Below are 15,587 nucleotides of genomic sequence, written 5' to 3' on the forward strand. Positions count from 1 at the left end.
CAAAGATCTATAACAGCAAAGGAGTAACAAAAAAGTACCCAGTAACCCAGTGTTCAATAAAATAGAAAACGTATTTAGGAAATAACTCCCTATATGATAAGAACTACTGAGAACACTGGAAAACAATTGCAGAAATTAGGTGTAGACCAAACAGCTTACATTATATCCCACAATAAATTCAAAATAAATACATGACTTTAATAGTAAAGATCACGCCACAGAAAAATTGGAAGAGAAACAGATCACATAGGTGAGAGATGTATTCTATTGCATATCTCACACAAAAGCAGTATCACCTTTATAAGAGCACTTTCCTCACAATCCCTACGAGTACGTAGTGAGAGTATTATACTCATTTTACAGATAAGGAAACTAAAGGTAGGAGCAACTAAACGGCCAGGCCAAGTTTCCTCTAGTAAATAACTAATAAGCAGCAAAGCGAGGATGAGCTAGGTCTTCTGATCCCAATTACATTATACTTTTCATTGAGAACTACTACTGTTCTTTAGTACATTATGCTAAATTCACTTCAACCTCTCACAACTTCCCAATTTCCTTCAAGACTCAGTTCAAGTACGAACTTTTTACGTGAGGATTTTCCTGAATACCCAGCTGCTAGTGATGTCCCATTCAAATCACCTTGCATCAATTTTGCACTTACCAGTAAATGTATGTGCTGTTCTCCCAACAGAATGCAGACTACTTGAAGGCAAGAATTCTCTCTCTTCAGTCTTGGTTAGCTGAGAACCTCATGCAGTACCTGGCAAAAAGGAGGAACTTAATAAATGGCTTGTTTTTTATCAATTCGTTTTATGTTAGTTTTCACAATCTTACAACATAATGTATATATTACAGTATTATCTAAAAAAATTTATGTAATATTGAATTACATTAATAGAAGTGAAACTTACAGAACAAAGGAGGTGACACTGTAACAGGGCCAACAAAACTTTAATTTCTACAATGCTTTTTTTCCCTCTATTTTTACTTAATTTTTTTCAATTAATGAAATCAACCTCTCCCTCCTACCTTCCCCTATCCCTCCAAAAAAAAGGGGGAAGAAACTTTGCAAATAGAACAAATTTCTGTACTGATTATGTCTAAAAAATATGTCTAAATCTGAACCCTGAACCGTTCACCTCCCTGTCAGAAGGTGGACAGCATGTTTATTATGTATATAAAGATATGGTTTTGCTTGTTAGAATTTTATAACTACAAGTACTATCCTTCCTTGTCCCGAGGCATACAAATGAATTAAAATTGCTTATTACAGAATGTTAATATCCTCTTGTTAGAATCTTTGTTGACTGGAAGTTTATCTCTCCTCCCACATGGACTCTGAGATAGCTTTTCACATATACAGAATCTTAGGAAAACATACTAAGATACCACTTCTTCCCTCTATGGGTTACATTTATCTGAAGTCTTTGTTCCCACATAAATGAGAAACCTTATCAATCTTTTTTATGCTATCAATTACTAATGTCTTGAACACCTATCTTTTTTACCATTATTTACCAAAGACCTAAACACTTTCTGTGAGAAACTTTGGGTAAACATTTAAGGTGGAAATCTGAGCACCAGGTCTGGAGTCGGGAAGAACTGAGTTTATTCTGGCCTCAGACTTACTAATGGTATGATCCTGGGCACTTCTTTGAGACTTTAGCAAAAGCTTTACAAAATCTAGGTAAATTCTACGGACAGCTTTCTCCTGATTATATCAGTTTAGTGACCTTTTCCTAAAAAGAAAGAAAAATTAATCTAGCATGATGTGTCCTTGACGTCAGCTTTTTGTGACTATCACTTGCTTGAAAGGATGTTTACTAACCATCCTTTCAACAAATTCTTGAATTTTGCCTGAAATCAAATGCAAATTCCTATCCCTTTTTTGAAAAATGAGACATCTGACCTTCTTAAATCCTGGGGTAGCTATCCCTCCTATTCTCCATGATTTATAAAGATCCCTGATATGCTCAGCTAACATATCTATCAGTTTAAGACCTGAACAGTATTCTGTTACCATCCTTCTTACTTAACTTGGGTAGAAACTCCCTATAGGACCTTTTAACTAATCCTAAAAGAGGTTAAATTGCATGTAGATAGTTTGATGTATACTATATACATTTCCTGAATCATATATATGCTTTCCTATTTAAAAAACAAATACAACCCAAGAGATATTGTTATTGTTTTGATAACTGAGAAAAATATAAACAGAATTCAACAATTCATATTTTCCTCAACTTTGTTCTTAAGTACCATTAGCAGAGAAAATTCTGCAGAAGAAAAAGATTTTTCATATCTATTATATTCTTGTATCTACTTAGTGAAATGCCTTAGAGTAGGCACATAATTCTTATGGAGCTTAATTAACAACATGAAATCATGAAAATTTTTTCCTAATAACAAAGTGCTATATCCATATATTCTCTGAGTTGCAAATATCTTGCATAAGGCCCCAAGGATGTTCTACAATCCTTCAGGGGGCCACCAAACTGTTCTGGACCAATAGTGCCCTCTAGTGCCCTTGAGGAATTGCAAGGATGGGGGGGCAGATGGACATGGTAAGGCAAACAGATCACTCATCAACTCTGATCCCATCTCTTCTCCCTCTGATCAGGCTAACATTGGAAGTAATGTCCGAGGGGAGGAAAAGTGAAAGGAGAAAGGAGTGAAGAACAGAGGAACAAAGAGGAACAACCTATACTCCATATATAATGAAAGAGATCGAGGGGGTGGAACACTGCATTTAAGGTTGGTCAGACTTAGACAACATGCTGATTAATTTCTTTTTTTATCTTTTTTTTAAAAGTGGAGGAGCATAGGGAAGATATGTTGTGAAATAAAGATGATATAAAAACAAAAGATATCAATAAAATATTATTCAAAATAAAAAATAAACTGAGGGAAAAGAAATGGTGACAAAGAATTTATCCATCATCTCACTAAAAATGACTGAAAAATGAATAAAAACATTTCTGTGAACACACAAGTTAAAGCACATGTATTTGTCATATATACACCAAAAGCACTGACATCAATATTTTTCTCACAATGTGCCATTTTGTAGTTAACCAAGATAACGTAATAAAGATAGTGAAGATAATTAAAGTCCTTGACTCAAGAAGAGTCTTGTCTTTCTTGTACATATACTTCTACCTCACAAAAAAATCTTGCCTATCTGCAAGATACAGTCTTGGTCTATAGTATCTACCAGTATTATGATGTGGGAAATTGAATACTTAAAGCCATAATAATAAATGCAGCAACAAATGCAACCACAAAGGGGGAATGAAGTCCCTTGTAAAATATCTCAGAAATAACAGATAAAAGAAGTGATATGAGGTATAATATGAAAGGTAACTGAACCTCCTAACTGTGGGACTATTTATTAAATAAATACAACCATGTGACTAATATAGCACTGCCTATTTAGGCAGCTTCACTAGCTAAGTTATCTATCTTCAATCTTGTCATTCTAAACTGTAATACATATTAAGTAGTTCACAGTATCTCAGAACTAACTACAATAAGATTTAATAACAAGGAGAGGTCCTAACCAATGAAAAGATAAATTAGAATTCTATCCCTTGGTCAGTCTTCAAAAAAAGTCAAATTAGTCATTTCTATCACAAATCACTAGCCTATGAATCACCAGTTATTATTCTCTACTTAATGATCAGTGGATTTTACAAACCATTAGCAAAACATCTTTAAAGTAACATTAAAAAATGTAAGCTGATATTTTGGGTCAAAACATTTGGGTCAAAGTATGACATAGCCCTTTAATGGAGAGCTTTGCAAATTCTACTTAGAAATTCCAATCTAAAATAAGAAGAGAAAAGAAAAAATACTTTCAAGAGATAGCTTTAGTCAGCTTTAGTAAGGCTACTGCTTAGTATTTTTTAAAAAGTAAAATGATACGAGAAAAACATTTTAGAAAAGGTATACATCAGAAATGAATTTGAAAACATCAAGAGTACCTACATGAATAAAAATAATTTATTTCTAACACAGGGGCTATATGGGAGCAGGCAGTCAGATGTGACAAGCAATGAAGAAAACAGCATCATAAGTAATAAGAATATAAGATGAAAAGGAAGAATGTACACAGTAAAACAGTAATTCAACTTCAAAGTAATCATGAGAAGCTGAAATTGAAATTTGAGTAAGAATGTGAGCCAAAAGATAGACTTAAGAAGGTAATCTGATTACAGGAAAAGGCATAAATAAATTGTTTCAGGAACAGTATTTTAAATTTAATGAAGATGTGTTAGAGTGGAAACTTATAATGATTAAAAGTTAAAATAAATAAAATATGAAAATATCACCAGATGATAAGAAAGGAACAAAATTAGATTCTATGGAATACAGAGCAACAGTGTGTGTCATCGGCTTTACGTAAAAGATAATACCTAAGGTTTCCTAAGCACTTTATATGACGTACTTTAAACTCACAACTACTCTGAGAGGTAGATGCTGTTATCATTTTACAGATGAAGAACTGAGGTTGGTAGAGATTGCCCAAGGTCAGACAAACCAAGATAAGAAGGGAAGAGAATTTAAGATAGATGCATAGGGAGAGACTTGAACCCGTGATTTCATTAGTATAGGAAACTCCCAAGTGAAGAAATTCTTTCTACCACTTTCAACTAGCACCTTCTCTAAATCATATAGACTTAGAAAATTACACAGGGCACTGAGAGATTAAGTGACTTCTAGGGTCACAAAGTCAGTATGGTCAAAGACAGGTCTTAAACCCAGGCCTTCCAAAGCAGAAGATGGCTCTCTGTCGACTAAGCTATGGTGCCACTATAAGATAAATCAGTAGAAAGTTTAAATTTGATACATTTCAACTAAAAAGATTAAAATTCAAATTAATAATTCAACATTTTCTTATTAAATGAATTTAAACCTATTAATAAATTCCAACAACGCTTAGCACATCAGATTTTTTTAAATAGCTCCACTATTAACCAAGAAACCAGTGAAATATATTTGAACATTATCTCCAGTATGCAATCTCAACTTTACAGGCTTCCTAATCTCACTTTAATATTTGGAATAAGGTTACTCAGAAGACTTAACTTCATTCTGAACTCCAACACAGCTCCTCATCTGTCCATGAGTTTTAGGTAACATCTCACTCCTTCCATCTCTTTAACCTATCTTATCTTGAATAGAAAAAGTTTCTCCAAGTGACACTGGAGGAAACACATTCAATCTTGAAAATCTGGAAAGCCAAGTTATCACCCGGTACAGATCAACATATCAACTGCATTTTGGAAGTGGAGAAAGTATCCCTCTCAGTATATTGAAAGGGTCAAATTCTCAAACGATACCTCCTTTATCCAGAAAGTAAAATGAGCGGCTGAAATGCAAAAAAAAAAAAAATTCTGCAATCATTAGGGACTAGGCTAAAAAAAAAAAAACCTATCCTCCAAAAACCTTGCCAACTATAGCAGGCTACATTAACATAAAAATTTCAAATCATGACCTTTTTTATTATAAATTTATGCATGTTCTGTTTCCTTAATGACCATCTATAAAAGAAAACCTCAATGAATACAAGACATCTCAAAAAGGTAAAATGTAGAAATTTTAAAACTTATGATGATAAATCTCAAGCCTTATGATGATCAACTCTAACAACTTTTCAAATTAAAATAAAATGATATTTGTTTTAATTTTTCACAAATTGTCCCCACAGACCATTCCCCTGGAAACTTAAATGTGAAAACTACTTTTGTCACTGGGTTGCAGTTGCTGTAACATCAAAACAATAAATAAAAAATATACAACCAAGAAATGGTCAATCTAGTCCAAACACCTCTTCAGATATCCAAGTATTGTTGGCTCTATCTCTGTAACATGTCACATCCATACCTTCTTTTAATTCACTACTCAATCTCAGACCTTCATCACCTAAAACAATTTTCCTAAGATGAAGGTCTAAAGATGTCAGTCCCCTACTCAAACTCCAATAACTCCCTATTGTCTTCTGGATGAAATATAAACTCCACTGTTAGGTTTGTAAAGCCTTTCACAAACGTATTTCCAATTTTATTAGTTCTCTTTCCAAAACCTGCAGTTCTGAGCAATTTTCCTTCTTGCTGTTCCTAAAACATGATGCTGCATCTCCAGTTTTTGTACTTTTGTACTGACATTATTCTATGAATTAAACATACTCCCTCCTTACCTACACCACTGACAACCCAGTTTGCTTTAAAAATTCACCTCAAGCATCAACTTCTACATTGTCTTTCCCAAACTCAACTGCTAGTGTACTCGCCCTCAAAATTACCTTGTACATATTTTATATATACTTACATGTGTATAAGTCTCCCCCGAAAGAACTTAAGTTCTTATCTTTGTATCCCCAGTACTTTCTAGGCATTTTATAAATGCTTGTTAATTGATTCTGTGTAAACTACAAATCAGAAATTTCCCTGATTATGTTAAAGACAATTTTTTTCAAATAACTACCAAAACATAGATGCAGAATTATGGAAGAACAATACATTCTCTATCCTATTTTGTATCTGCTTTTGATTTACAGAATGAACAGCTTTTTAATAGCTCATTTCAAGCATATTCAGAGAGTTTCCTTTAAGAAAAGACTATATTACTTAAAGTCAGATTAGATAGACATAAGTTGTCAAAACAAAAATTTTCTTCCTGATTTTTAAATTAAATCTTGTCATTTATTTTTCTCCTTCCAATTTTCTGCCTCCCCCAGACACATACGCACACTTTAAAATAACATAAAATCCTCATAATAAGTATGGTCTAGCAAAAGAAATTCCCATATTGGCCACATACAAAAATGTGTATCTCATTCTGTATGTTAATCCATCATTCATCTGCCAAGAAGTGGGTCGCTTTCTTCATTATTGATCCTCTGGAAACACGATTGATCACTGTGTCAATCAGAGTTCTTAAATCTTTAACAATTTTTCATGTTTTAAATATTAAAATATTGTTGATACAGTATAAATCATCCTGATTCTGCTCACGTCGTATCAGTTCAGACAAATCTCAGGTTTCTCTGAAATCATTTCTTTACTTCTTGTAACACAACGGTGTTCCAATACATCCATATACAACAATTCAGCCACTCCCCAACTGATTCACCATACTTTCACTATAAAAAAAATTGCTATAAGTGTTTCTTTTTACATTTGGGTTCTCTGCCTCTTTCTTGATCTCTCTGAGGTACAAGCTTAGTAATTATATCTTTTCATCAAAGGATATACAGAGGCTGGCAACATTTTGGACAAGTTTCAAACTTCTTTCCAGAATGGCTAGACCAATTCACAATTTCACCAACATAAAAATGTGTCTGTTTATGCAGTACCCTCCATTATCTCTTCTCCTCTGAATGAAAGGCTAAAAGAGCAAAAAATCCTTCCCATGCCCTCCCTTTATAGAGTGTTCAAAATCTCTTCATGTACCACCAGTTGTTCTACTTGGTTTCTATTTCATCATCATCACCACGCCCCTGAACTAGGCACCCTCTTGCCCCTCCCCTTTTTCAGTCTGATGTTGTATACTGTCTTCTTCCATTAAACTATAAGCTCCTTGAGAGCAAGAACTATATATTTTTTTCTTATTTGTTTCCCCCAACATTTAGCAAAGCATCTGGCACATAGTGTATCATACACCATACGTGTGAGGAAAAAGCTTAAAATTGCTTTAAATTTCATTTATCTAATTATGAGTGATTTGGAGTATTATTCATATAGCTACACATAGTTTCAATTTCTTCCCCTGAGAAGTGTCTATTTATATCTTTGACCATTTCTCAACTGGGAAATGGTTCATTCTTACAAATATGAATCAATTTCTTATTTTTCTTCTAAGTAAGATTCTTATCAAAGAAATTTGTGCAATATTTTTCCCAGGTAATTACTTTCCTTCTGATGTTAGATGTGTTGGATTTATTTGTTTATGCAAAAACCTTTAAAATTTGATGTAAACAAAATTGTCAATTCTAACTCCTATGATCTTTTCCTGTTTGATTATGAACTCTTCTTCTATCCATAAATGTGAAGACTACTTTCTTCCTTGTTCCTCTAATTTGTTTGTGTGGATTTTTATATGTAGCCTATGTACCCATCTGGAGGTTATCTTGTTATACAGTGGGAGGGGTGCTAGTCAAAAACTACTTAAGAAAAGACTACTGGTCCAGTTTTTTCAACATTTTTCAGAAAGTAAATCATAGGATAAAATAAAGGGAAATGATTAAAATTAACAAAGCTCTTAGGAGAAAAAAAAATTTAGTTAAAAACCTTGGGAAAAATCATTTCAGCCAGATATAGAATAATAAGAGAAGGGAATATGGCCTCCAGATCATCTAAAAGAAAACAGATATCTATGAATAAATATTATAAGACAAAAGGAAAATAAATCAACACTGATGAGGCAGACAGCCATGAGGAATCACAAGACAGCATGAAATTATGAAAGCATAATTTACGACCTATACATCACAAATAAACAGCAGAACAGGCACCCGAAAGTCCAAGCTGGCGGTGGCACCAGAGCCCCAGTTCAGCCCCTCTCTAGAAATGGAAGGCCAGATTCCTTATGATGATTACCCAGTAGTCTTCCTGCCACCCTATGAGAATCCCCCAGCCTGGATTCCTCCTCATGAGGTGATTCCTGATTCAGACGCCCATCGGGCAGGACTACAGGAAGGAGACCAGGTCCTAGCTGTGAATGAAGTGGATTTCCAAGATGTTGAGCACAGCAAGGGTGTGGAGATTCTGAAGACAGCCCAAGAGATTAGCATATGGGTCCAATTCTTACCCTACAATTACGACTGCCAGAAGGAGAGGACTGTGCACTAGAAGCTGTACTCTTCCCCTGCATGTAGAATCTACCTGGGATACCTGACTGACTCAGGAAGCACCTGGGAAATCCTGCACTGCCCCCGGCTACACTGTACTTTTTCTCATTTTCTGGGTGAGCTTCAGGCCTAGTAAAGGCAAGGGAACCTTTCTAGGGGGAATCCTCTTCCTCTGTGCCAGCACTGATATGAGTCAGGGTGCCCCATGGAAACCTCATCTTCCCCTCCCCCCACCCCCTCCAGCTAAATAAAAGGAAAATCTGGGGAAAAAAAAAGAAACTGCAGAAAAGAAAAAGCTGAATCCAGTGACAACCTCAACAGAAAAACAAAAGAAAGAACAACTGTTTGAAATATAAATACACAAAAGTAAAGAACGATCTGGAAAGAGAGAAGCAAAAAGCAATTACCTTAAAAAGGAAACGTGATGTCTATACAAGGAAAAACATAGGTAGTGCAATGAATATGTACCAAAATAGCACCAAGTTCAGAAGTAAATAGCAGTTGCATGGCTCTAACATCAGGAGCAGGGTCTCATTTCTGGACTTCAGCCCAGTTTGAAGTCTGCTGTAGAAGAAGCAGGGGAAGAATTCCAGACCTGATGGGATCCTGCAGTTCTGTCACTCTGAACCAACAGTTTTCAAACTGGCTGATAGTGACTAAATGCAGCAACAGTGTATTGAAAAACCAAACAAGGCAAGCCCAAAGGCCTGTTGCTCAGACACAAACTCACATCAGGAACTTGCAGACCAGGGAGTAGCAATCAGACTTTGACCTGGATCAGCCCATTCTGGGAGCACCTAAAGCTTGCAAATCCTCAGACTGGGTTATCTTTGGGAATCTAGATAAAACAAAAAACTTAATACCCCAAGGAAGAATCTGCAAGAACATCTCATACATTTGCCTCCAGAAGTATGAGGAGCCTAGCCTGAACATTAAGTCTAAAGTCAAGAAGTAGGTTGAAATAATGAGCAAAGAAAAGAAAATAATCATCATCATCCCATCATAAAAAAATTATTATAGTAACAGGGATGCTCAAGACACAAACCCCAAAAAAAAAACTACTTCAAAACATCTACAAGGAAAATCTCGGAGAAAAACACAGCTTGGGTAAAAATTCAACTAGAATGCCTCAAAAAATGAGGCAAGAGTTTAAAAAAATTTTTTTAATGTTTTTATAAATTAAATGAGAGCCCTCAGGGGAAAAATTAGAAAAGAAATGAGACACTTGGAAAAAAAGAACTGGAAAAAGAATTACAGCTTGGCACAAGAGCTTGCAGAAACAACAAACAGCTTGAAATTTGGAACACACCAAACAAAAGCTAATGAATCCATGAGAGAATAAAAGGAGAAGAAAGTGTAAGGTATTTCATATCAAAAACAACTGACCTGGAAAACAGATCAACGAGAAAAAATTAATAATAATTAGACTATACCCATCAAGACAAACCCAGGAACTATATGAACACAATTACAAAAAAAACTTATCACTCAAATAAAGTCAGATCTAAACAATTAGAAAAATATTAATTGCTCATGGGTAGGCCAAGCCAATATAATAAAAATGACAATTATACCTAAATTAACCTACTTATTCAGTGCCATACCAATCAAACTACCAAAAAATTTTATAGAAATTTTATAGAAAAAATTATAATAAAATTCATCTGGAAGAACAAGAAGGTCAAGAATATCAAGAGAATGAATGAAAAAAAAATTTTAAGAAAGGTGGCCTAGCCATACAAGATTTCAAACTGTATTATAAAGTGGTAGTTATCAAAGCAAGCTGATACAGGCTAAGAAACACAATAGTGGACCAGTGGAATAGATTAGGTACGCAATACATTGTAGTATATGACTATAGTAATGTAGTGTTTGATAAACCCAAAGATCCAAGCTTTTGGGACAAAAACTCTATTTGACAAAAACTACTGGGAAAACTGCAAAACAGTACAGCAGAAACTAGGTATAGACCAACACCGCATACTAAGATAAGTTCAAAATGGGTATGTGATTTACACATAAAGGTTGATACCATAAGCAAATTAGGAGAGCACAGAATAGTTTAACCTGTCAGACCTATGAAGAAGGAAAGAATTTAGGACTAAACAAGCCAGAAAAAGCAATACCAAATGTAAGATAGATAATTTCAATTAAATTATAAAGGTTTTTATAATTATAAAGGTGCAAACAAAACCAATGCAACCAAAATTAAAAGGAAAGAAGAAAACTGAGGTGGGAGGGGGAAGTTTTACAGCAAGCGTCTCTGATAAAGGCCTTATTTCTCTAATATATAGAGAACTGAGTCAAATTTATAAGAATACATGTCATTCTGAAACTGATAAATGGTCAAAGGATACAAACAGGCAGTTTTCAGATAAAGAAATCAGTTATCTATAGTCATATAAAAAATGCTCTAAATCACTATTGATTAGAGAAATGCAAATTAAAACAACTCTGAAGTATCACCTTACACCTATAAGATTGGCTAATATGACAAAAAAGGAAAATGATAAATGTTGGAGGGGATGTGAGAAAACTGGTACTAATGGACTGTTGGTGGAGCTGTAAATTGATCCAACCATTCTGGAGAGCAATTTGGGACTATACCCAAAGGGCTATAAAACTGTGCAAACCCTCTGATTCAGCAATAGCATTGCTAGGGCTGTATCCCAGAGATAAAAAGTGGTGGGGGGAAGAGGATTTATTTGTATAAAAATATTTATAGCAGCTCTTTTTGTGGTGGCTAAGAATTGGAAATTGAGGGGATGCCCATCAACTGAAGAATGGCAGAACAAGTTTTAGTATATGACTGCAATGGAAAATTATTGTGCCACAAGAAATTACAAACAGAATGATTTCAGAAAAACTTGGAACGACTGACATGTGATACAAAGTGAAGTGGGCAGAACCAGTGTACACAGTGATAACAATACTGTATGATGAAGTAACAGTGAATGACTTAGCTATTCTTAGCAATACAATAATCTAAGACAATCCCTAAAGACTCATGATGAAAAATGCTATCAGCCTCCAGAGAAAGAACCAATGCTGTCTGAATAAAGACTGAAGCACACTTTTTTCACTTTCTTTCTTTTTTGTTTAAGGTTTCTTGCACAAATGACTAATATGGAAATGTTTTTACATGATTACATGTGTATAACCTATAGCAGATTGCTTACCTTCTCAGAAAGGGGTGAGGGGAAGGAGGGAGGGAAAAACCTGGAACTCAAAGCTTATAAAAAATTTTATTTTTCTAAGTAATTGGGGAAAAATAAAATATTATTTTAAAAAAAGAAGCATTAGTCTATCAGAATGCCATGACCAAAAAAAAAACAAAAAAACAAAAAACACCTAGACATCATATTTCAAGAAATCTTAAAAGACAATTGTCCAGATAACTTAGAGTCACAGGGCAAAGTACAAATACAATCCACCTGTCACCTCCAGAAAGAAAGCTCAAAATGAACATTACAAGGAACATTAGAGCCAAAAGCCAAAGCTTCCAGGTCAAGGGAAAAATAACACAAGCTGCCAGTCAGAATCACACAAGATTTATCAGTCACCACCATGAAGAAACAGAGCAGTTAGAATATGATATTCCAGAATGCAAAGGATAATAGACTTAAAACCAAGAATAGTTTAACCATAAAAACTGAGAATAATAATTTCCGTAAGAAAAATTGATCTTTAATGACATAAAGGACTTCCAAGAATTCCTGATGGATTCCGGATAGGGAAAGTGACTTAAATTTGAAGCACACTCATCTGAAATGGTCAAAAGAGAGAACAATACACACAACCACCACCACACACAGAGTTAAATACAGAAATACCTTTCAATACATTTGTTTCATAACAGGTCAGTGATTTTGACTCCTTACAAAATTTAGAGTACATGATTAGTTACTGAACATCTAGAAAGGGGAGTGGTGATCATTAAGAACGAACATATCAAGCTGGATTAACCTCATTTCTTTTTCAAAAAAAAATGTTACTAGACTGGCAGATCAGGGGAATGTTACAGATCTGGTTTACCTAGTTAAATTTTAGGAAATAATTTGAGAAAGTTTCCTGCTATTCTTTTAGTCAAAAGGGAGAGAATATGAAACAGGGAAACAGGAGGGAAAGAAAAAGGGAGACAGAAGACTTAGAGGGCAGATCAAGGGAGAGATGAATCCTAAGAAAAACAAAGACAAACAACTTTGAAAGACTTAGGAATTATGATCAGCAGATAGACAAACAAATTTTAGAGTCCTCATAATGAAAAATCCTACCCAACCTCTGATAGAGACTTGAGTAAAGATTCAAGAGTGCAGAATGATATTTTCTTAATATGGCCAATGGGGAAATTTGTTTGGCTTTACTATATAGGTTTTTGTAACAACAGTTTTATTTTTCTTTCTCAATAGTGGGGCAAGTGAAGTTGGAAGAAGGTAGATTTTTGGGGATTGGGGAAACAATAAAATTTAATTAAAAAATAAAAAATTATGCTCTCAAATTTTTAAATGATTGCCAATTTTGTATCATCTGCAAATTTAATCAGCATGTCATTGATACCTTTATCAAAAACATTGATAAAAATTTTACACAGCACACTGCCATGGATACATCCCTAGGGATCTCCTTTTCAAGTTCATATAAAGCCACTAATGGCTCTTCTTCTTGTGGTCATTCAACAAATCTCAACTCCAACTAATTCAACTATCCAGTCTCTTGCTTCTGAATAAAAAATAGCAGGAGAGCCTTTCACAAATAATTTCCTAAAACTAAAATAGGTAAGCTATAGGATAGCATTTCCTTGATCTACCAGTCTAGGAACATTTTTCAAAAAAAGAAATGAGATGGATCCAGTATAATCCATTCTTAATGAGAACAGCTCCCTTTTCTAGATATTCACTAACTATCCCCATTAATAATACAATCTAAAATTTTGTAAGGAGTCAAAACCACTGGCCTATAGTTTATAAACACTCAATTTCCCTTTTTGAAAATTAGAAGACCAACATTTCCTTTTCCCTATAATCACTGAAAGATCACTACGAGTGGCTCAGCAATAGTATCTGCCAGTTCTTTCAGTACTTTGGCCTGTAGATCAACTTGGTTTGATAAGCAGGGTTTATCAAAAGCAGTCAGGTGCTTCCTTACTATATCCCTATTCATTCCCATTGGTCGTTTTTGTCCAGTGCTTTCCAATCCAAAGATTATTTTCCTTGGCAGAAGAGACAGAAACAAAGTAACAATAAAATAGTTCTACATTCTGTATCTTCCATTGTCATCATCCCACCAATTCTAAGCAGTTGTCCTTTTCCTTAAGACAGCTAAAATACTTTTTTTGTTGTCCATATTCTACACCATCCTCAGCTCATCAGCTCAGCTTCTGAGGTTTAGGACAACTGGCACTACTCTTAGAGGACGTGCTATTGTATTTACTCATCCTTCCATTATCATCTTTTGCTGCTATCTCCTGTACACGTCTTTATAAAATGTAAATTGGTCAGGGAGTTCCCTGCATGGCCACACAGAATTCTTTAGACAATTTCTCCTTTTCTTTATCAGCACTGGTTCTCTTATTTTCAAATTTTCATTCTTGAGAGCTAGTCATCCCTCTTGGGATGACTTCCCCTACAGAATTTTAGGCCATGGGATTCTAACATGCATTCTTTGAACCCTCTTAAATGTGTTTCCCCAAAATGTCCAGTGCATTTAGATGTGAGACTTTCTTTTCCTTTGTCACAAATTCTAATATGAAGTGATCACTTCTTCCCACAACTTCCATCATTTCTACTTCAGAAATAGTTCTCTGTTGCTCAATCAACAAGTATTTAAGCATCTACTATGTGTAAGGCATGGTACTTTGGCACCAAGTCTTCAAGTACAAAGAACGAAATAATCCCAACCTGCAAACAGCTTATACTATAACAAGAAAAAGAGCATGTATAAATATAATACAGTATAAATATAAAGCTAATAAATTCAAATATATGCCACATAGTTAAATGCAAGGTGATTTAAAAGTGAGGTCACTAGAATCTCAAGAGATCATGAAAAGCTTCATGCAGGGAGATGGTGTTTGAGCCATGTCATAAAGGAAGAGATGGGTTCTATACGGTAAAGGGGTAAAAAAGTAATGCATTCCAGACATGTAGGACAAGCCAGCACAGTGACACAGAGACAGAAGATGGAGTATTATGTGTAAGATGTAGAAAACAGACTAGTTTGGCTAGATCATAGTGTGCAGGAAAGAGAGTCAATGTCCAATGATGCAGGAAAGACAAATAAGAGCCCGGTTGTAAAGGGCTTTAAAGCTAAGCACAGCAATTTATATTTGACAATAAATGCAACAGAAAATCACTGCAGTTGCTTGAGTAATAGAGTCACGTGGTCAGCTCTGAGCTTAAGGAAAATTACTCTGGCAGAAATGTGAAGGGTAAACTGAAATGGCGAGGTACAGATAGTGACTGGAAGGCACTGCAATAAGGCAAGAGGTGGAAAGGACGTGAACTGCAGTGGTGGCTGTGTGCATAGGCTGCCTACTTCTTTATAAGATTTTGTTTCCTATAAACTTCCAGGTGCTTCTAATGCTGTTCTTTTTTTACATTATATGCTATCTAGCTTGGTGCATATATCTAGGCATTTTTCTCTTTCTCCTTCTTCAATTTTTAAATCTCTTTTGATACAACTGACAAGGCACCAGCATTTTTACTAGTCCTTATTAGGTGCATCCTAAGTCCTATAT

General features: G+C 34.8%; 2 protein-coding genes across 2 annotated transcripts in view; one reads left to right on the forward strand and one right to left on the reverse strand.

Annotated features, from left to right (window-relative positions):
- MYO6 (myosin VI) overlaps window positions 1–15,587 on the reverse strand; it is a 232,000-nt gene that overhangs the window by 175,846 nt on the left and 40,567 nt on the right. Inside the window, exon 2 of the mRNA XM_036767011.1 lies at window positions 662–760. The gene's annotated coding sequence lies outside the window, so the exon portion shown is untranslated. The remainder of the gene's footprint in view (window positions 1–661; window positions 761–15,587) is intronic.
- On the forward strand, window positions 664–8,852 carry LOC118856615 (PDZ domain-containing protein 11-like). The gene is made up of 2 exons (XM_036767012.1): window positions 664–678; window positions 8,553–8,852. The coding sequence occupies exon 2, from the start codon at window positions 8,571–8,573 to the stop codon at window positions 8,850–8,852; it is 282 nt and encodes a 93-aa protein (XP_036622907.1). The 5' UTR covers window positions 664–678; window positions 8,553–8,570.

The sequence above is a fragment of the Trichosurus vulpecula genome, chromosome 7, assembly GCF_011100635.1.
Source record: "Trichosurus vulpecula isolate mTriVul1 chromosome 7, mTriVul1.pri, whole genome shotgun sequence".
Classification (NCBI taxonomy): domain Eukaryota; kingdom Metazoa; phylum Chordata; class Mammalia; order Diprotodontia; family Phalangeridae; genus Trichosurus; species Trichosurus vulpecula.

What these genes read in the sequence shown, in the direction of transcription:
- LOC118856615 (XM_036767012.1), top strand. Translation starts at nt 8,571, where the DNA reads ATGGAAGGCCAGATTCCTTATGATGATTACCCAGTAGTCTTCCTGCCA.